This window comes from Glandiceps talaboti, chromosome 16 (genome assembly GCF_964340395.1).
Source record: "Glandiceps talaboti chromosome 16, keGlaTala1.1, whole genome shotgun sequence".
Taxonomy (NCBI): domain Eukaryota; kingdom Metazoa; phylum Hemichordata; class Enteropneusta; family Spengelidae; genus Glandiceps; species Glandiceps talaboti.
Window position 1 is genome coordinate 1,737,232 of NC_135564.1, and position 22,180 is coordinate 1,759,411.

General features: G+C 35.5%; 2 protein-coding genes across 3 annotated transcripts; one reads left to right on the forward strand and one right to left on the reverse strand.

The window, feature by feature from the left end:
* Nucleotides 1-1,249: 1,249 nt before the first annotated feature.
* Nucleotides 1,250-4,907, forward strand: LOC144447560 (GATA zinc finger domain-containing protein 1-like). The gene is made up of 4 exons (XM_078137621.1): nucleotides 1,250-1,661; nucleotides 2,580-2,639; nucleotides 3,192-3,372; nucleotides 3,747-4,907. The coding sequence occupies exons 1-4, from the start codon at nucleotides 1,338-1,340 to the stop codon at nucleotides 3,935-3,937; spliced, it is 756 nt and encodes a 251-aa protein (XP_077993747.1). The 5' UTR covers nucleotides 1,250-1,337; the 3' UTR covers nucleotides 3,938-4,907.
* Nucleotides 4,908-5,743: 836 nt separating this feature from the next.
* LOC144447402 (mitochondrial glutathione transporter SLC25A40-like) lies at nucleotides 5,744-19,814 on the reverse strand. Of its 2 annotated transcripts, none has more exons than XM_078137416.1 (10): nucleotides 19,420-19,814; nucleotides 18,413-18,472; nucleotides 11,458-11,576; nucleotides 11,029-11,096; nucleotides 10,344-10,480; nucleotides 9,551-9,724; nucleotides 8,656-8,765; nucleotides 7,768-7,834; nucleotides 7,202-7,279; nucleotides 5,744-6,857 (listed from the first exon to the last, which is right to left on the reverse strand). In XM_078137416.1, exons 1-10 carry the CDS (start codon nucleotides 19,502-19,504, stop codon nucleotides 6,739-6,741), a joined length of 1,017 nt encoding a protein of 338 aa, XP_077993542.1. In that variant the 5' UTR covers nucleotides 19,505-19,814; the 3' UTR covers nucleotides 5,744-6,738. The 2 variants fall into 2 exon arrangements, with proteins under 2 accessions (XP_077993542.1, XP_077993541.1); XM_078137415.1 differs by having other exon boundaries at nucleotides 7,747-7,834.
* Nucleotides 19,815-22,180: the final 2,366 nt, after the last annotated feature.

The following is a 22,180-nucleotide window of genomic DNA, read 5'->3' on the forward strand; positions in this document are numbered from 1 at the left end:
AAAAAGGTTTCATAAATATTTTATAAAGATGTATAAATATATTTTGTTTGAATGCTTCCTTTATAATGATTTGAGATTGAAATTTATTCCAGAGAATTTCATACTGTTTCCTAACCTATGTAAATTTAACCGTCTGATGGCCTCAAAAGATGATGCTGTCCTTAGGAAACTATCAAGTTATATCTATAAGGCTTTTCAGAGACGTAAAGAAATTTTGTCTTCAAGTTAAGTGTTGATTCTGATTTTTTATAACTTTATCGTACCTCTGTATGTTTGTATGTATGTAACTGTGCTTTGATTTCACTGTAATGTAGATCCCTTGATTTCACGCACTCTGTAACTGAAAGTCATGATCTGACTTTGAATTTTTTGTAACCTCCTTGCAAATGGGCCGGAGGCCTGGAAATGCAATAAAACTATGATGTACACATGTAAATATATAACTAATATGTCTGCACATATTGCACAAGAGGAAAAGGTACTGTGTGTGGTGAATGTTGACTGTATGTTTTAAAATTCCACCTGTTGATTATGGAGAGCGTGGCCGGCCAAACTCTAAGGTAAGAGAGGTGAACACTGGTTTGAGTATCAGAACTCAGACTACTATAGAAAAGTCTGAGGTCACAATGACGTCATCATCATTTGATCTATATGACGTCATTTCTCCATTGTTTCCAGTGATAAAATTGTCAGAAAGATGTGACGTCACAATGGACTGTCAAAGACAGGGACTATGGTACAAAGTATAATTTTTTTATGGTTTTCAGGGCTTTTGTATTAAATGTGTCACAAAGCACACAAGGCAGTAATCTGATTAAAATCCGATGTAGTGGACAGCTATTTATTCACTACTTGCATTTACCTTCGTTTATTCACTGGGGGCTCAGGCTCATCAGTTAGTTTTGTTTATGAAAACAAACAAGCAATCTAACTAACTAACTAACTAACTAATGACAAATAAGTAAACAAACAACTGAGTAACCAGAAATCACTATCAACAATAATATTTCTCTGCAATAAGAATTAGTATATGTTTTCCTATATGCGAAATGGTCACAGTCTTACATACCCCACATGCAATTTGTGACCTTTTCACATATAGGAAAACATAATAATTATTACTATAAATAGTAATATTGGGGTACAGTGAAGAGACTATGATATTTCCAATACTGTTGACATGCGCCCTCACAGCTTATTACAGGAGAGAAACTCCAAACAAATGAATGGGTCATTGAGGTCACTGATATTGTACCGCGAAATGTCATTGTACTTCAGGAAAATCAAGACGAATATTAGCTAGATTTTGACTGTAAAGAACTTTCTTTGTAGTTAAAATGCCTCTCGGGGTAAAGCCATGTTGTGTAACATGCAAAACAACGAACTCTCAGATGTGGAGACGGAACGATACGGGAGAAATTCAGTGCAATTCATGCTCTCTGAAACAACATCCTCCAGCTCCACCGTCAAACGAAAACGGAAAGCAAACATCGAAGTCGATCAGCAGTATTAACGAAACACAGAATGGAAGTCGGTTTAGGGAAGGCACGAGAAAGTCGTCAAGGTCTTCACGAAGTATGAGGTATAAACAGATGTTAAATACGGGCAAAAGCCATGCAGCAACGAAAGGAAAAAGCCGAAGAATAGTTTTCAAACGAAACGTAAGTACAGCAATGCCATGGGTAGAAATACTAGAACGTCTAGAGAACTTGACCAGTGTAATGAAACGTAATTCTAATACATGATATAAGTTCGATATAAATGTGTAAATTGATGGTATCAGAATTGTATGTACACTCAGAAGTTTAGAAGTTGAACACATCAAAACAGCAATATGCTGGCAGAGACAAAACAGGCCAAGACAGTTTCCCAAGACAAAAGTGACAAAAATAATCATTAGATGTACACTTGATATGTATAGGTAATTAGATAGCTTCTACTGTTACAATTGATGGAGTTCATAACTGGCCAAGTTTGCAGCTGGCAAGTTCTATTGTATTTGTCTTCGTACATCCATTTTACCACAGTCAGCATCTACAGTGCACTTGTAGTCGTACCCCAGTAAAACATACTTACACACTGTAAAACACTTTGCATTCACCTTTTCAAAAAGTATCTCTATAGAACATTATGATACTGGTTTAAAAATTGACTTTGAGATGACCAAACAAATCATATATTTTTCAAGAATTATACTAACTGGTAGTAAAATTGTTACACTTACAGAGTTTTGCTGTAAATATCCATTTAAGTGCCAAAGGAAACTATAGCCTTCAGATTTACAAAACTCGCACAAAGAACAAACTTTGGTATCGCTCATGTGAGGAATTTGACTGGATCACCAATATCAAATACAAATTGTAAATAGCATACAAATCTACCCATTGGCTTTATTAACAAAAAAGACTGTTGAATTATGAATATTTCTATGCATTCAAACACACTGACATGTCATAATATTTCTCTGTTCTCTTTCTTATGAGTTTTTTATGTAACATGTATAGGAGTGAACGTGTCTTTTATTATGTGAACAGTTTATGAATTACAAATGATAACATATTTAGTATTTTGTTTTGTAGCCAATAAAAAGTCCAGATTCAGTATCTACTGTGGTTACAAGTAGTAGTATATTTTACAAGGTAAGAAATGTTTATCATAAATTTAGGTGATTGGTCATTCCTTTGTTTAATACATCAGTCTTATAGGTAGATTATCTAGTTTGTAACATTACATATAGAGAACTGAGATTGTATTGTAACCATGTTATAACTTGCATGTAGCTGGGATACAATTCTTTCTACGGTGACTGAAGAATTAATATTCTGTAGAGTACATCATTACAGGGTACCCTCAGACATCGACCAAACCTTTTGCCAATGAGGGGTCAGCAACACAACATATAACAGTCTTGGGAATTGAGTGTTTCCCTCAGACTAAAATACTAAAAGAAAAGCTCTTTTACACCTTATACCACTATGTCCATGTACCTATGAATAGCATCTATTGGAGTGTCTGTAGTTCTGCAGTCATTGCTTTCCTTAACTATTACTTCGAGAGGTCTAAAAGACTGATAACAAAGTGTGCAGAATCTCATTTAACTTGGTTTTGGATTTTGTAAAAAAAAATGGTAAATTTGAGAGAGAACCATTATTTTTAGAGTATATACAATTCTTTGTTCTTTGTCTTGACAGGGTATGTATTACCAAGTAGGAGACATAGTTTCATTAATGGACGATGAGGGCGGTATATATTATGCTCAAATCAGAGGCTTCATGCAAGATCAGTATTGTGAAAAGAGTGCTGTAATTACCTGGTTATTGCCTACACAGGCCACATCAAAAGATCATTTTGATCCTGCCACTTATATTCTAGGTAAGTTCTCAAAGTTTATACTTTATCCTAGCTTTATTTTGTAATTGACATATTTAACTTAACAACAATATATATCCAAATTAACTTCAGCAATTCAAATATAACCATCAAATGTGCGTCAATTGTAATATTGGCAGGAATATAATTTTGTAAATTATTACTTTGTAAGGTCATACCAGATTTTTGACATTTCAATTCTTTCTCTGTAAATAAGTATGTATGTATGGATGTATGTAAGTATGTACGTACATACATATGTAGTAACACAGTGTCACTGATTGTGTGTGTGTGTGTGTGTGTCTGTCTGTCTGTCTGTCTGTCTGTCTGTAAAATCATCAGTAATTTTTTTTAAAAATGTTCTTGTCATATTTCAGGACCAGAGGAGGATTTACCTCGTAAAATGGAATACATGGAATTTATATGTCATGCTCCGTCAGAATATTACAAAGCTAAAAATGCCCCATATGATGTTGTACCTGTCAGCCATGATACTGGCTATATCTGGACTAGTATAGCACCATCTAAACCGCCCTCAACGGCTGAAATCTTTAGTGGTAGTTTGTGATGATGCATAGTGGCCACTGTTTTAGTAGCCTGGGGCTATATCTATTTAAAGACACAACCATTCTACATGTCTTAACTTCCGTTTTGCTTCAATCTGGACCCAGTGAAGCAGGAGTAGGCATTTCAAATATTCCTTGACAGCGCCCTCTGGTGGTCACAAGAGGTGACTAATCTGTGTATGGGAACACAAGGTCTGATCATAGACCCTCCACCCACTGGGTCTGTGGTCTGATGTATAAATACATTGTATTACACTAAGCTTGTGTGTGCCAAGTTTGATCAACTGGATTTAACATTAAAACTTTCTTTACCCAATTTTTTGGGTAGCATAGATTTAGTCTCCTGTTGGCACCATCAACGAATATTTCAAAGGCCTGCTACTGGTAATTTGTCCAGAAAGAAGTACATGGGGAATTCTTGGCTTGGTGTTAGACCATCACAAAATGTCAAATGTTATTTATCAAACAAAGTATATTTGATGTATCTGAAGCCATCATTTCACTTTTATCATTGTTATTTATGTACACCAATATGAAGCATATTGCTAGATGTTTAAAAGTGCCATGATTGTTGGAAAAGTAGTTACAGAACTCTATATGCACAACTAGTGATTTTAGACACAAGAAGCTGTTATTCCCTTTGTCAGGATCATGTAGGTACCCTTTGAATTTGGATGGAAAATGATAATGATGAAACTAGCTAATGCAATGAATGGAAGGCATCATACATCAATATTGTGAAGAAATACCATAGCTGAATGCCATGTAAACATGTGATAACTTATACACTGGTACATTCTATGCCTTCAATACTGTCACCATTCCCACTTTAACTCAAGAGCCATTCTGTTATCACCTGTTTTATGTATGCAAGTTGTACTAGTCTCATTTGCATAAGTTTAGCTACTAGTATTTGCAGGGGCTAATATTTCAACAACATGCATGTACTGGTATATGGAGATGCAGGCCAGATGAAGAAATGTGTTTGCTATGTGTATTCAGTTCTTTCATATTGACTATGGAGCTTAATTAAAAGTCTATTTTTCATTGTAAATGTGATCTGCTTTTCTTGTTTGTGAGTAAATAGTCATGAACTGAATTTAGCCAAGCTGAAAATGGAATAGATGAGGTTATGTTTGGATGCTAGATGTCATTATGTATACATGGTACCCTTAGATCTAATAAAAAAAATTGTTCTGGGTACATTCAATTTTAGAATAGGTGGGGTAGGTAGACTTTTTATAAAAAAAATTTCATGTGTCTGTGTGTCTAGCTCAGGTTTTCCATTGTTTTCCATATGGTCTCTGTGTTATTTATTTCTTCCTTTCAGATGTATAGCCATTACAGATTGGAAGAAGTTATATATTGTCTTTTTTAGTTGATGTCAGTTTCCACATCCACTATTTTTGGCGACATTTCACAATTTTCGAGATTTTTTTTTTCTTGAATACATAAAAAAAAAGTTTAGGGTTGGCTGTGAAAATCTAGGTGGGGTCAGGTAACCGAAACCAAACAATTTTTTTCTAGGCCTTATAAGTGACAAGTTCACAAGGTGGTAGAAAACGTGGATAACCATTTCATCAAGATCACCTAATTTGAATAAAGACAGTCACTCTCAGGATATTCACAACTATTATTGTTACACCAACTGATACTTTACATGGCTGTCTGGGAAAGTCAGGGGGATTGTGAATGTACAGGAACAAGACATTGACAGCCAAGAAACAAGACACATAGAATAAAGAATTTTTAAATCATAAATCTTTATTGCCTCCTGTTTTTCAACAAGAGGTTTTAATTCATCCCTTGCTTAATTATAAAGTCATATATCAAACAATAGCATTATATGCTTTCTTGGTGATATCTCACAATTTTGCTATGTACAAACTATTTACAGAGTTAGTCGCACTGGACTACACCCAGCAAAGATGCACTATCTTCTTCACAGGTTTAAAAAACTTTTTCAGAAATAAAAATAAAATTGTTTATTTAGAAACTTCAGTTGATTTATCATTTGTATTTACTCCCACAACTTTTCTCGCAGGTGAACACTGCTCCCCCCCCCCCCCATTCTATTTATGAAACAGCGCCCTCTGGTGTCACTTTTTAAATATGCCTACCATGTCAAACCAAAAGAGGGCGCTGTTCATCACGTAGGGCTACAAGTCTCTGTTGGCTGTTCAAGCTCTAAACTGTGGTCACAACTTCTGTTACAGACATCACAAAAAAAATTAAAACACTTTACTTCATTGATTTGTAATAGGCAGTTTTGATTCATTATAACATGTATAGTTTCACCCTGATGACATTCCTGGTACGAAATAAAAAATTCATAAAGAAATAGTTCTAAAATTTGGTTACTAATCATGATGTATCTACAAATGCCGGCTGAAATCTGCCTCCCAACAACACTGATACAAACCACTATACCAATCACATCACTTTATTGTAGAGTATAGTAGAGTATATACCAGTGCATAGAGAATCTACGTTTCAATACATTATAGTAACATGTTCCATTGGTAGATGGGTAGAAGTATGATTCTTCATCCAGAGACTAAGTCCATATTATAAAGTGTGGTCTCGTAAAACCATCAGATTTTCTTCATTTATTCATAATTATTCGTATCACAATATTCATAGATGCAACTTTGCATAAAAAAATCCAGTCCTTTCTGTTATAAGGAGCAAATCAGTTTCTATGAATATTCTTGGTCATCATCAAATGTAACGTCTCCATCACATCTCTCTTCACATACACCACATTTGGCAAAGTGTCCGTGATGTGTCTGTGTCTTCTATTTCAGTGTTCATGCAAGAGTTTTTTACTGTTGTACTTCCTAAAGAAACTTTTTCCAAACTCATAACTACTGATCATAATTGCACAAGCTGGTGCAACTTTAATAATCCTTGGTGTTATACCTGTCAATAATAAAATAAATTGTCATATTTCATACATGTATAATTATGTTATGGATCACAGATCTCTGTCAATTTTGAGACATAGAGATAAAACAACATCGTCTTACTGACATCATTACTTATATTTTCATGTTACAATCTAGAATTACTATTCTTTTATCAGCTGAGCCATATGGATGAAATAGATTGATTCTTTTTGTCCAGGACCAACTTTCCAATAGCTTTGCTAGTCTGTAAGATACAGCATGTTGTGCCATGCTAAAGCTAATAACAAACATGATATGACATGCATCTTAAATATTAAAGCTTTACCAGATGACTGTTTTTCACAGCCAATCACTTACCTGCAAACAGTCCCCTTATTCCAGAATCTGCATGGATTTTCTTCATTATACCAAAAGTTGAAGAGAGTTTCTTATTACCTGAAAAGATCAAAGTTCACAAATACAGTCATTACCATATGCAGGCATGGAAACAACACTTTGGGAGTACTTCTTTTCTTATCACGCCTTTATTAAGTTAATGACATTTTTATCATTGAAAAGTAGAATGACATTGACTCTTGTAAATGTTTACTCTACACTGACGAAAGAACAAAAGTAAGGATAACTGAAATGTTTATGTTCATATCTTGGATACTATCAGGTGACAACAGGTACTCGCACAAAGACTTCAATTGGTTCCTACTGAATTATGCTAGTATCACAATTTTTGAACTGTGTACCCGTGTCAGACGTTGCTGTGAAACATTTACATTATGTAAACAATGTAGGTAGTCTGAAGTAAGTTAATTTGCCAAAAACACAGACCTAAAGAGCTTACACATCGAACACACAGTTCAGAAAAGATATGAGCTGAAACCATAGACAATATCTATGCTTAAACTTACTAGAAAGTAAAGTAGAGCTACCTTCTCCCATTTCAATCTGTCTGTGTGTCTTCACCACATCAAATGGTAGTGTTAGTACTGCTGCAATCTGAAAATTAAATATAACCTGTTAGTTGAACTCATTCCAAATAAAACTCAAAGTCAAATCAAATCATTTCTATACAGCTCAAGAACTTCAGTAAGTTCAAATCTATAATAATTATGAAATCCTTTTCGTCATTCCACCTCAACTGTATATGTAAGTATGTAAGTATGTATGTATGTATGTATGTATGTATGTATGTATGTATGTATGTATGTATGTATGTATGTATGTATGTATGTATGTATGTATGTATGCATGCATGTATGCATGTATGTATGTATGTATGTATGTATGTATGTATGTATGTATGCATGCATGCATGCATGTAAGTATGTATGTGTGTGTGTGTGTGTGTGTGTATGTATGTATGTATGTATGTGTGTGTGTGTGTGTGTGTGTGTGTGTATGCATGCATGCATGTATGTATGTATGTATGTATGTATGTATGTATGTATGTATGTATGTATGTATGTATGTATGTATGCATGTATATACTGTAAACCTGCATATTTTCACGACTAGAAAATGTTGCGATTTTACAGTCTTCATGTAGTTCACAAAGATTAATTTTCACTAATAACCATACTGGTACATTGCATTATGCAGAAATATATATTTTCGCCACTACTTATTTTCGCGGTTTTGTTTTGTAGCGAAATTAGCGAAAATAAATCTTACGCGAACATTTCCAGGTTTACAGTATGTATACTGGTGTGTAAACATATATAGTGGCACAGTGGCTTATGGGTAAATAATCCTTAAGTGCTTAGAATTCTTTACTACACTAGTCTACAGTGTGATATATGTTATCTAAAGTTACTTACAGTTCCTGACAATGCTCCAGAAGTAAAACTAACACCAAAGGTAGGTTCTGTCAAATGTTTTCTAGCACATTGGTAGTTCTTTAAAATTTCATAGTTACACCAATACAAAGCTGTGGAGGAGAAATTCTAAACTGAGTTACATGGTGACAATCTTATTATCAGTACAGTACCAATACTGAGCAGTTCTCCTCATAAGCCAGTTGCTAGTACATGACAACACGACAAAAAGTAAAGAAAGGGTGCCACAGGGTTGTAACTTGGTAACTAATGCTAGTTGTTGTTGTTGTTGTATTTTATTTATTAACGTGTCCTATGTGAACTTAAAGTATACATTTGTTCATATGATCTTGTACAATTGTTATTAAAACTTGCCACATCCAGCCCCTTGGGCTTATAATACAAAGTATACAAAGGCTTCACTAAGTTTCATTAAAATCCCCATCTAGAATCAGATTAAAATGTAACAAGTCTTTCATCGATAACATAGTTACCAATTTTTAAACTCATTCATTCATATACAGAATTTTTTTAATTAAATATGGTCACCAATGTATGTATATATGCCCACTATAGTATCTGACATTTGTGAAAGGTTTGGTTTAAATCATTAACTCATGCATTTCACAGATACAGGTGGACACATGCACAGATAGATGCATGGACACAGGAGACCCAATATAGTAGTCCCCCTCAGGTTTTGCTCATTGGACACGAATCAATTGGTCCATATCTCTCATATCTCAATCTTTCAAAAAAATGACATCTAAATACATTCATGTTTTTTTTAATTCACGCTAACAAACTAACATCTATCAACTAACAGACTGGCAAACAAACTGTGATGAAAACATGACTTCCATCCAACCTCACTGGTGAAGGTAAGAACACGACTCACCTGAGAATGGGACATCTCTTAGAACAGTAGGACTCCATCCCCTCCATAGTGATAATATACCATCTTGTACTACAGAGTTCCTTACACAGCTTTTTAACTCAGAATATGATAAAGGTTTGGACTGCATCTTTGTACGTATAAGTTCCAATGGACTTATCACAGTAACTGCACCAACTGATAACAAAGAACAACAATCAAGATTTTGAGTCATCTGATCACAGTTATATTGACAAAGTACACCTCACTCCTAACACTAACATATTCTTTGGATGGTCCTGATCTATTCAACACATACACAGGCAAATAATGTGCAGCATAAAGTTTTGAACCAAACAAAGGATTACATTTTCTTCTATTTATGGGTTAATGTATCTGGCATAATATAGAAGTCAGATATTAAATATACATTCAAATAACAATGGCAATCAAGTACTGGCATAAGGGACATTCTGGAATAACACACTGAATTAGTACGGGGGGGGGGGGGGGGGGGGGCTCACTGGGAGTGGTAAATCATTACTAACATAAGGGGTTCAATCTAGTATACTAGTAATAGGAAATAAGTTTCAATGAAAATGGCAATTTATCATCCACATAGGGGTTCAAATTAGTGAAGTGGGAAAGTGGGACTCACCGAGAATGGTAAATCATCATTTACAGCAGGGTTTTAAACAAGTACAGTGGAAAATGGGTTTTCACTGACAATGACAAATCATCACTAACATAAGGGGTTCACACAAACTGATAACATTTGAGGGTTAAAGGTATACATTGAGATTAAATTAGTTCCTACCTCTTGCAATAGTTCCTGCAGCAATAGGTATATACCATACTTTAGATGGACTGGATTCATTCAATAGACGACCAAAGTAAAATTTAAGTTGGTCATACATAGTGAAATATATCATAGTAGCTGGCACTGCCATTATTCTGGTGATCAAAAATATAACATATTAAAATCTTCATCAGTAAAAACTAGAGTATCTAATTAAATAAAAAATTCTACTCAAGAGTCAAAAAATTTCTTGAAAGCAAATCCCCAACTTTTTGCTGATGTCTCATCAGCATTGCCAGGGGTGTACTACTCTGTGGGTAGAAATTTTCATTTGAATATTATGAACCCAGAGTCCATGCATGAACATTAATTCGAATAAGAATTGCCAACTTTTAGAATATGAATCACAATGCTAACTTTGAACTCCTAAATTTTCAGACCACTCATGGAAATTATTTGCAGGTTATTAACTTTCACCGAGATCACAATATCATAAAATAAACTTTATTTTTCATATCACAAAATATCAAATCTACCATAATCATATTCAATGGATATAAAGACTTTCTGGGCGTTTTTCTTAATGTGTATTTAAATACTCAAACATAAACTTCAACAGCTCATAAACAAACACAAAAAAGTCACATTTCATGGGTTGTGGAAGAATCATTCTATATTGTAACCGATATTATCCTAGACTTACAGTGTTGGAGGTAGTCCACTCCATAGCGCCACCACACCCTCATTCCTGGCTATCTTTACAATAGCATCCTGTAATGACAAATTCAACAAAGGTAAATTCTAGATTGTGATGGAAATCATAAGAGAGAACCATTGACGTGGGTGGGTGGGTGGGTGGGTGGGTGAGTGAGTGAGTGAGTGAGTGAGTGAGTGAGTGAGTGAGTGAGTGAGTGAGTGAGTGAGTGAGTGAGTGAGTGAGTGAGTGAGTGAGTGAGTGAAAGAGTGAGTGGGTGAGTGAGTGAGTGAGTGAGTGAGTGAGTGAGTGAGTGAGTGAGTGAGTGAGTGAGTGAGTAAGTGAGTGAGTGTGAGTGAGTAATAACTAATATTACATTTTCTTAGTTTTATTTTTGTTCTAGTAATTCTATAAGCGTTAGAAAGTGTGTATACTTACTGCAGTTCCATTAAAATGACTTGGCATTTTATACCATGGTCTAGTAGTGACACCATTATTACCATTCACACATGTACACAGATGATCCATTAAGCCATTGCAGAATAGAAAACATTCACCTGTCATAAACAAAAACAACAACAAACACCAGTACGTCAGTGTGTGATATGAAACATTCACCTGTGATAACAACAACAAACACCAGTACGTCAGTGTGTGATATGAAACATTCACCTGTGATAACAACAACAAACACCATTATGTCAGTGTGTTTCACCTGTGATAACAACAAATGCCAGCACGTCAGTGTGTTTCACCTGTGATAACAACAAATGCCAGCACATCAGTGTGTGGTATGAAACATTCACCTGTGATAACAACAACAAACATCACTACATTAATTGATGTATAAGTATTGGTAACTACACCCTCAGATCTTGTTGGTCTAGATTTGGTGTCACACAATTAAGTTAGTGAACTCAAAATGACTTATGCAGAGTCAAAATCTGATAATTCCTCCATACATTTTCTCAAATGAAGAAAATCTAATTTGTTTTTCCTTCTTGTACTTGACTAAAACACTACTGTTTGTATGTCTCTGTAGCATGTCCATATCATAAATGTAGGTCTCTGAAATGTAGGATGTCCATATCATAAATGTAGGTCTCTGAAATGTAGGATGTCCATATCATAAATGTAGGTCTCTGAAATGTAGCATGTCCATATCATAAATGTAGGTCTCTGAAATGTAGCATGTCCATATCATAAATGTAGGTCTCTATAATGTAGCATGTCCATATCATAAATGTAGGTCTCTATAATGTAGCATGTCCATATCATAAATGTAGGTCTCTATAATGTAGCATGTCCATATCATAAATGTAGGTCTCTGAAATGTAGGATGTCCATATCATAAATGTAGATCTCTGAAATGTAGCACGTCCATATCATAAATGTAGGTCTCTATAATGTAGCATGTCCATATCATAAATGTAGGTCTCTATAATGTAGCATGTCCATATCATAAATGTAGGTCTCTGAAATGTAGCATGTCCATATCATAAATGTAGGTCTCTGAAATGTAGCATGTCCATATCATAAATGTAGGTCTCTGAAATGTAGCATGTCCATATCATAAATGTAGGTCTCTGAAATGCAGCATGTCCATATTAAACATAAATGTAGGTCTCTGAAATGTAGCATGGCCATATAAATGTAGGTCTCTGAAATGTAGCATGTCCATATCGTAAATGTAGGTCTCTGAAATGTAGCATGTCCATATCGTAAATGTAGGTCTCTGAAATGTAGCATGTCCATATCATAAATGTAGGTCTCTGAAATGTAGCATGTCCATATCGTAAATGTAGGTCTCTATAATGTAGCATGTCCATATCATAAATGTACGTGTAGGTCTCTGAAATGTAGCATGTCCATATCATAAATATAGGTCTCTGAAATGTAGCATGTCCATATCACAAATGTATGTCTCTATAATGTAGCATGTCCATATCGTAAATGTAGGTCTCTGAAATGTAGCATGTTCATATCATAAATGTACATGTAGGTCTCTGAAATGTAGCATGTCCATATCACAAATGTATGTCTCTATAATGTAGCATGTCCATATCATAAATATAGGTCTCTGAAGTGTAGCATGTCCATATCATAAATGTACATGTAGGTCTCTATAATGTAGCATGTCCATATCATAAATATAGGTCTCTGAAATGTATCATGTCCATATCATAAATGTAGGTCTCTGAAATGTAGCATGTCCATATCATAAATGTAGGTCTCTGAAATGTAGGATGTCCATATCATAAATGTAGGTCTCTGAAATGTAGCATGGCCATATAAATGTAGGTCTCTGAAATGTAGCATGTCCATATCGTAAATGTAGGTCTCTGAAATGTAGCATGTCCATATCGTAAATGTAGGTCTCTGAAATGTAGCATGTCCATATCATAAATGTAGGTCTCTGAAATGTAGCATGTCCATATCGTAAATGTAGGTCTCTATAATGTAGCATGTCCATATCATAAATGTACGTGTAGGTCTCTGAAATGTAGCATGTCCATATCATAAATATAGGTCTCTGAAATGTAGCATGTCCATATCACAAATGTATGTCTCTATAATGTAGCATGTCCATATCGTAAATGTAGGTCTCTGAAATGTAGCATGTTCATATCATAAATGTACATGTAGGTCTCTGAAATGTAGCATGTCCATATCACAAATGTATGTCTCTATAATGTAGCATGTCCATATCATAAATATAGGTCTCTGAAGTGTAGCATGTCCATATCATAAATGTACATGTAGGTCTCTATAATGTAGCATGTCCATATCATAAATATAGGTCTCTGAAATGTATCATGTCCATATCATAAATGTAGGTCTCTGAAATGTAGCATGTCCATATCATAAATATAGGTCTCTGAAATGTAGCATGTCCATATCATAAATGTACATGTAGGTCTCTGAAATGTAGCATGTCCATATCGTAAATGCATGTCTCTGAAATGTACCATGTCCATATCATAAATGTAGGTCTCTGAAATGTAGTATGTCCATATCATAAATGTAGGTCTCTGAAATGTAGCATGTCCATATCATAAATGTACATGTATGTCTCTATAATGTAGCATGTCCATATCATAAATGTAGGTCTCTGAAATGTAGCATGTCCATATCATAAATGTAGGTCTCTGAAATGTATCATGTCCATATCATAAATGTAGGTCTCTGAAATGTATCATGTCCATATCATAAATGTAGGTCTGAAATGTAGCATGTCCATATCATAAATGTACATGTAGGTCTCTATAATGTAGCATGTCCATATCGTAAATGCATGTCTCTGAAATGTAGCATGTCCATATCATAAATGTAGACCTCTATCCTTCAAGTCTCTTTTTGAATGTAGCATTGGCTGCTACTAGACTGCAAGGCATAATTTGAAAGACAGCAAATTTCACCTGACATCACATCTGATGTCTGATGATATTTCACAGTAAAAATAGAGTTCAGAGGAAAGGACAGTATCACAACATAATTTTATAAAGTATAAACTTATAAAGTACAGAACTATAGAACAAGCATTTTAAAACTTTTTGATATACACTGCAGTAACCCGTGCAGAATAGAAGGGATTTCTTTCAAAATATTTGACTCTTGACCTTCTACTTATGTCTCTGTGACCCCTACGTGACCTTGTCGTTACTGTCTAGCATATTGTTTGATTGTTTCTAAATTTTCAGCAGAACGACATCAAAATTATCAACAGCTGATTTACTATATTTGTGTGTCTGGAACTCAAATACTAGTACACTGTGTATCTATTTTGATAGGATGGTACAGTAGGTTGTCAGTGACTGACATATAGTAGAGTAAGTCAGTCTATACATCTATGGTCTGTATGACACACATTAATAGCATTCATATCAAGAATCAATTTGTGGAGATTTGTTAGAATAAAGAAGTTTGGAAATGCTTACTATTAATTTGCCTTGACACCACCATGCGTACTGGAATATATAAAAGTAAAATATCAAAATATCAATAGAAGGTAAAGCCTGCATGCAGCTGATAATAGCCCAAGCTATGTTACTGATAATATTGCAGCCAAGCTATCAGGTTGAACTGCTGGAAGGCATGCTGGGGTATGCTTGGCATAGTAAGAAGGTGACCTGAAAGCATAATACCCTCACCCTTATTCTGGAAGGAGATTCTAGATGGAACTTTTGTGATGCATTACTTATGTTTGAAACCTTAGGTTAGCATCTAACACACCATGGTAGATATTTACTATTATAAACATTTTTATGGAAAAATGTTTTAATTTAGCATATGACCCACATTTGATGTTGTGCATAGCTAAGAAAATGTTAATGATAGGTACAAGGTCAGTCTATGTCAACTCTACTGTACCATGTCCCCATCTGTACATACATGTAACTATGTTAAAATGCACAAAGAACATAATGTCTATCATTCTTTGTCAGATTGTCTATTTCCAGTTATCAGGGTTTCAAAATCTTGGCAAAAATATTGAAGCAAGGTGTCAGTGAAATTATGACACAAATCAATCACATATCAGTATGTCTGAGCACTGACAACTTTGTGTTGTCCTTTATGTCAACAGGTTCAAAGGTCAAATAGGCTTATGAAATACCCATACCTGTGGGAGAATAGGGTACAAGTCTCCAGGTTTTTTTTTCAGTTTTTCAATTCACAAAACATAGTATCTAGAGTTAATACGTCAATGGAGGACTTGATGGATCTTAATTTTAAAATTGAAACTCAGAAAGTGGTGGCAGGATAATGTCAAAATAATGTGAAAATATATGACTGAACAGACAGTCTCTTTGTTAGGTATATGGTCCTTTACTAAGTCAATGTAGATGGCACAGTGACACAAAAGGAGAATACAAACCAGCATTTTTAACTGTTTGTATTACTTGTATAGAATATCTATTTTTAGAGCCAAGTAACTCAGAGACATAGCCTTGTGACACACAACATATACAGGCCTTTCAGAGTACATGACACTGTCAAGCTGGATAGCCTCTGGGTCAAGAAACATGATGTAATGGCTAGGTTTTTGATAATTTTGTAACTGTGGGTTTTTTTGTGTGAATGAAACTCTTCTTGAGAACAAGAATAAGTATGTTGCAACACCATGGTTACCCAACTTTCCTAGACTAATAACAACTATTTTCTAGAATGTCTACAATACAGTATTAGACTATTCATGCAGTGACACAATTCAATAATTCATGGGTTTTACTTGGGTTTGTTCCCACCTAGTCTGGATGCCAATGTGGTGTGAGTGGAGGTGTAAATCATAATGATACCAGATATGGTATGGGGACTAGGCTAGTTCCCAGCGCAATCTATGGTATAGTGTACTACATGTAACTGGCTATGATACACATCAATACACCAAAAAATACTATCCATAATAAAATTTGAAAACCAACATTTAACAGATTCATTAGCCACAGTTTCTTTCAAATACTCTGGATATCAGCATCGTCCTGCATGGTCTGAGTGGAGTACTAGGTAGATGCCAGCGTGTTCTGAGTGGAGTTATAAATCATAATGACATATACATATACAGGGGACTTAGACTCTCTCATAGTCCTCGGAGCTTCGCTTTACTAAAATCAAAGCTAAACGAATTATGCACATAAATATCTTTAGCAGGCTGGCCATATAAATTATCTATATTCAAATAACAGATCTGCATGTAAGCTTTGTAAGGAAATCTAAAGAATTGTTTTGAATTCAAACCATGTTTATTTACATTGGTCATTTATCAGTACAAGGTATCAGAGATTAACTGATAGTTGAGGGTGTGTATTTCTGATATCACAACATGTGAGATGGAAATGCATGTTCTTCTGTAGACTCTCCGAGGACTGTGAGAGAGTCTAGTTCTTCTGAAAATCAGACAACCTTGAAAAGGTCATGTCTGTCAAATCCTGAGTTTTTTCTGACCACCACCACTACCACCATAGTCTAGTTCCTATAAAGTATCTTTACCATTTACACCACGATAGTCTAGCTCCTATACAGTATTGTTACCATTTACACCACCACCACCACCACCATCACCATAGTCTAGTTCCTATACAGTATCATTACCATTTACACCTCCACTCACAGTATAGTCAAAGTCGTTACTCTAGAAGTCCTGATATGCATGGTTAATTAAGTTAGAAACCACTTGGCATCCAGACTACCATCACCCCCACGATCATGAATGACAAGACACAAAGGTGTCCATAAATATTATATTTTCTTACTTTTTAGCACAAAAGCCATGATTTCCTAAATCTTAAACTTCTAAATTCTCAATTGTCAACTCCATGGCTATGATGATTTCTAAATCTCTTTGTGAGATTTTATTGCAACTAAACAGAATTTGGGTTAAATTACAAAGACTCCAGTCAGGAAATAACACCTTTCAACTAACAATACACTTCAAATTCTGATGAGCCAGGTAGGAACACTTTTTACACTGTAATTACATTTACACATATATAAATAACTAAACCATGGAGGGTGTGGACAATGAAAACAATGGCATTAGGGTGTATTTGTTTTTTAATTCAAAGAACAAAAGATACACCATTGTTTTAAAGTGGTCAAAACAATAAGCTGGATTACAGACAATAGTCTCACCTACTGTCATCACACAATGACAGGAAGTGAAGAAATGTACACAAAAAGAAGTGAAAATGAAAAATATTAAGAATGCTATTAAAGGCGAGACAGATATAAAAACACCCCCCCCCCCCACCCCCCAACTTCATGGGGTTTGTTGTCAAACTTGAACGCGAACAGTGAACAAGGCAGTGATTCTTCTATGAAAATCCATGACAACAATGGTGATTTTGGTAATAGGATGTGTGAATATCTTGGGCATGCATGTGTTGTTACAAAGAGTTGATATATTTATACTTGGTATATACAATTTTGGACAAAACATGATCAGACTGGGGCATGTTCATTACTTGTCCTGAAAAGCTGTTACTATCCATTCTTCTTACAGTAATTATTCAAGATTAGGATGTCAAAGTGGTAATCACAAGCACAAGGATGGCTAGCTTCACATTTAGAGTCTCAAATGTAATTGTTTTTATACACTGATAATTGTGCTATGAAGATAACACTATTGTATTGGTAAATATAGATCACTACAACAAGGATAGGAACATGTTTATACTTGAATGCCACATGGAGGTACTGTGGGTGATACTTCCATGAATGTCATTAGCCTAGAATCCAGGTGATTGGGGATTTTGAACTTTGTTATAGAAATTATGAATTCAAAGCCCATATCCGCATGGATTCCAGGCCACCACTTAATTAATGGCTGCTAGGGCACCACAACAGGACATATATTTTACAGACTACAGCAAGTGATATTCTGTCTAATACTCACCATTAACCATGGGTTTCTGTTGTGCTTGTAGTCGGATCTTCACAACATCCAATGGTGTCACTACACAGAAAACATACAATTGCACCATGTAAATCATGTATCTTTTCCATCAATAAATCTTACCCAGTCTTTAGACTGACAAACATGATGGCTTTTAATAGTCACTTTGACTCTTAGACTTGCCTCATGATTTATTAAAAACAGTATCTCTTATTTTTAATTACAAAATATATTGAGTTTCCAACTGTGGACTGTTATTTCAATGTACGTGTAACGTGTGTGTGTGTGTGTGTGTGTGTGTTGTTGTACATTATTATTATAGTCATGTTATTGTCGTTCTTTCAAGTTTCATCTCAACTTTAAATTTTTTAGATCAATATATTAAAACAAGTAATACACTTCTGATTTCATCATTCTCAAGAAATTCAGTCATGATCTAGTATGAAAATATGCACGTTCAAACGTTCGCCAATAACATGTGACATGACAATATCGACAAGAGGTCGTTGAACTCCAGAGCAACCAACCTGACCCTACAATGTGACTTTTCAAGGATAAGGAGATTTTCAGAAGATGCAGAAGAAGCAGTAGAACCGTGGAGTAGAACACTATAATATTGCTTCAGAAATACCCTTCAAATATTTAATAGCCCAATTTATACGCCAATGTTCAACGTGGGCATCATCCACGGACAAATTATAAAAGTTAGACTTGAAATTGAATTGTTCTCGGGCCCGCCCTGGTCTCGGTCGCATCGATTCACTGATCGCCGTCTACATAGGCACTCGAATCAATTTGCGTGATTAAAAAAAATTGTTAAGAAAATGAGACTTATTTTCTTTACAATTTTGTTTAATGATGCAAATTGATTCGAGTGCTGATGACCGTCTACATGTGATGCAAGATATCCTGATCGACCGGGACCCCGTTGCATTGAAACTAGGTCTCGTGGCATCGAGTGCATTTTACACGTGCCTGAAACTTTACACAAATTTACTTGCACTTACTAAACAAAGATGTTAGAAGTCCTCCTGTTCCCGATGATAAAATTTGTTGCCATGGGTTTATTCCATTTTCCAGCGTCATTGCCATGCCTTTGTCCTGTTTCTGGTGTCCAAGTTGACCAGATCAGCGTCTAATAGAAATTTTGCGGTGACCGGCACCACCACACATACACAAGTTACAACGTAAATTCGTAATGTGAGACGACGGAGAAAGTCAGGAATTATTGAGCTTATTCTAATCCGAAAATCTTAATGATGCAAATGTAGCACTGAAGAATAGTTCTGATAAACTATTGTACAGTCACGTAAGGCTACTGTAAGCCTTGTCATCTTGAAACCAACACAAAGTGTATCGAAAGCAGCAGACGCGACATGGTGGTGGTTTTCTGACTCGTGTCACGCCATTACGGAACTACGGAACTGGCGACCTATGAACTTATCTTACGCAACATACCTCATGTGTCCGTTGGTGGCGCCCATCATCGATATTCTAACCATGTATTCTAACTCCTGTGCTCAATCTATCGAGGAGTTATGGTCATAGGGGCGTGTAGTATTTCTTAGATTGTTGTTTTCCTTTTCAACAGGCTAAATATAACAACTTTTTAACTTGGATGTATTACCCCTACGCTACCTGTATGGAAAGAACACTTCTGAGTTTAGTATATGGTATATGTAGCGTATTGATATTCCGTAAATTTCTAGTAGTAGTAGTAGTAGTAGTAGTAGTAGTAGTAGTAGTAGTAGTAGTAGTAGTAGTAGTAGTAGTAGTAGTAGTAGTAGTAGCAGTAGCAGCAGCAGCAGCAGGATTCGTGTGATATTTTTTCTCAACAATCTAAGCAATATGTGATCCTGTGATGATGATCATACAGCTCAGCCTGCACATCAATGAAACTGACTGATTTGATCTCGTTTAAAATATAAGTTTTCAGTACAAATATTAACCATACAGGTAAATTCGCATTTTTTTACTTATATATTTCGGTTCGTTCCGACTAGAATGTCAATATGCCATTGACGCGTTGTCTCGAGTGATGATAACAATATATCTTTGATTTTAGAGGTTTTGTCAAAATACAACCAAATTAAACAAACACAGTTATATTGTTATGGAGATACATCAAATATATATTCTATTTACATGCAAGGTATACCAGTAAAGCGCGCAATACCGACATAAGTCTGTGTTGTTGTTGATAATGATACCTTCTTCGAAGCTTCCACGACGCCTACATATGAGTAAACTGTAGTCAAGCCGTTTGTTAGAACGTGTTGTTGTAGGTGGGATAGGCCTAAACGAAAACACATTTGTATTCAACCAGTAAGCTACATATTTAAAAAGTAATTACTTCAATCTACCACAAAAATCTAGGAAAATGAAAGTTGCCCATCTTAAATCAATGTAATACCCTTCTCCCCCACCCTTTAATAGACTCATACGTTTGTCTGCTGAGATACCGCAAATATATGGAGGCACCATGGATTCAAGAGTGACTACCTATACCTGCTGTTAACATATGCAGAGGACATGAACAATGTATCAAAAGCAATCACCTTTCAGCAATAACAATACTTTCAGTAATGACACTGAAAATTCAAACCACCGACACCAAGAGATCAATTTATAGTATTAATCATGTGAATTTTGACGAGAATGGGAAATCTTACAAAATAATTATAAATCCCATGTACTCTGAGGAAAAGTAAACTGCACCGTATGTCGACATAGGATCAAGAGTGAGTGTGTCTCAACTGAGTAGAGAGCCCTCATGCGGCAACGATCACGTAAAAATTGTGATAGGCATTTCAAGTACTCTGTGAAGTATTTTAATTTATCGAGTTAAAGAGTTAGATGTCGTTATTTGTTATGTTTCCAATAATTATACGATCCACGCTTATATTTTGCATTTTCAGATTCAAATGAAATTGAGTCTAGCTCAATTTTCCTTGTCTCTATCATCAAGTTATGAAGAAGTACTCAGGGCACATAATTATGCATCCATCCATCCACCCATCCACTCAATCACCCACCCACCGACCCACCAACGCACACACCCACCCATCCACCCATCAACCTGCCAGCCAACCAGCCAGCCAACCAACCAACCAACCAACCAACCAACCAACCAACCATCCAACCAACCAACCAACCAACCAACCAACCAACCAACCAACCAACCAACCAACCAACCAACCAACCAACCACTCAACCAACCAACCAACCAACCACTCAACCAACCAACCAACCAACCACTCAACCAACCAACCAACCAACCAACCAACCAACCAACCAACCAACCGACCGACCGACCAACCAACCAACCAACCAACCAACCAACCAACCAACACAATCAATCAATCAATCAATCAATCAATCAATCAATCAATCAATCAATCAATCAATCAATCAATCAATCAATCAATCAATCAATCAATCAATCAATCAATTAAATGTATATGGCATAAATCCCCTGAGTAATATTCAGAATGGTTATAGCACACTCCCTGCGAACACTGCTCCGTAGGCTTTGGTGGACAAGTATTAAAAGTCTTCAGTTTTATCCAGACTGGAAAGTGGTTGTCGATTGACAAAGAGTTCCACATCTTTGGGAGCAGCATGCGAGAATAAACGATTTCCAAGAAAGGAAAAGACTTGGAGTTTATGTCTTTATTCTAATGAATGAAGAAGGGGAGTAGGGAGATAACGGATGAATCACAGTTTTAGTTTATTTAAAATCTATTAAAATTGCCATGTGGATGAGGA

What these genes read in the sequence shown, in the direction of transcription:
- LOC144447560 (XM_078137621.1), top strand. Translation starts at nt 1,338, where the DNA reads ATGCCTCTCGGGGTAAAGCCATGTTGTGTAACATGCAAAACAACGAAC. An exon ending in GAATAGTTTTCAAACGAAAC is followed by an intron (nt 1,662 to 2,579) that starts GTAAGTACAGCA and finishes TTTGTTTTGTAG; the next exon opens with CCAATAAAAAGTCCAGATTC. An exon ending in GTAGTAGTATATTTTACAAG is followed by an intron (nt 2,640 to 3,191) that starts GTAAGAAATGTT and finishes TTGTCTTGACAG; the next exon opens with GGTATGTATTACCAAGTAGG.
- LOC144447402 (XM_078137415.1), bottom strand. Translation starts at nt 19,504, where the DNA reads ATGGCAATGACGCTGGAAAATGGAATAAACCCATGGCAACAAATTTTA. An exon ending in TGCAGGAACTATTGCAAGAG is followed by an intron (nt 9,725 to 10,343) that starts GTAGGAACTAAT and finishes CTTTGTTATCAG; the next exon opens with TTGGTGCAGTTACTGTGATA. An exon ending in CTGGAGCATTGTCAGGAACT is followed by an intron (nt 7,835 to 8,655) that starts GTAAGTAACTTT and finishes TTTAATTTTCAG; the next exon opens with ATTGCAGCAGTACTAACACT.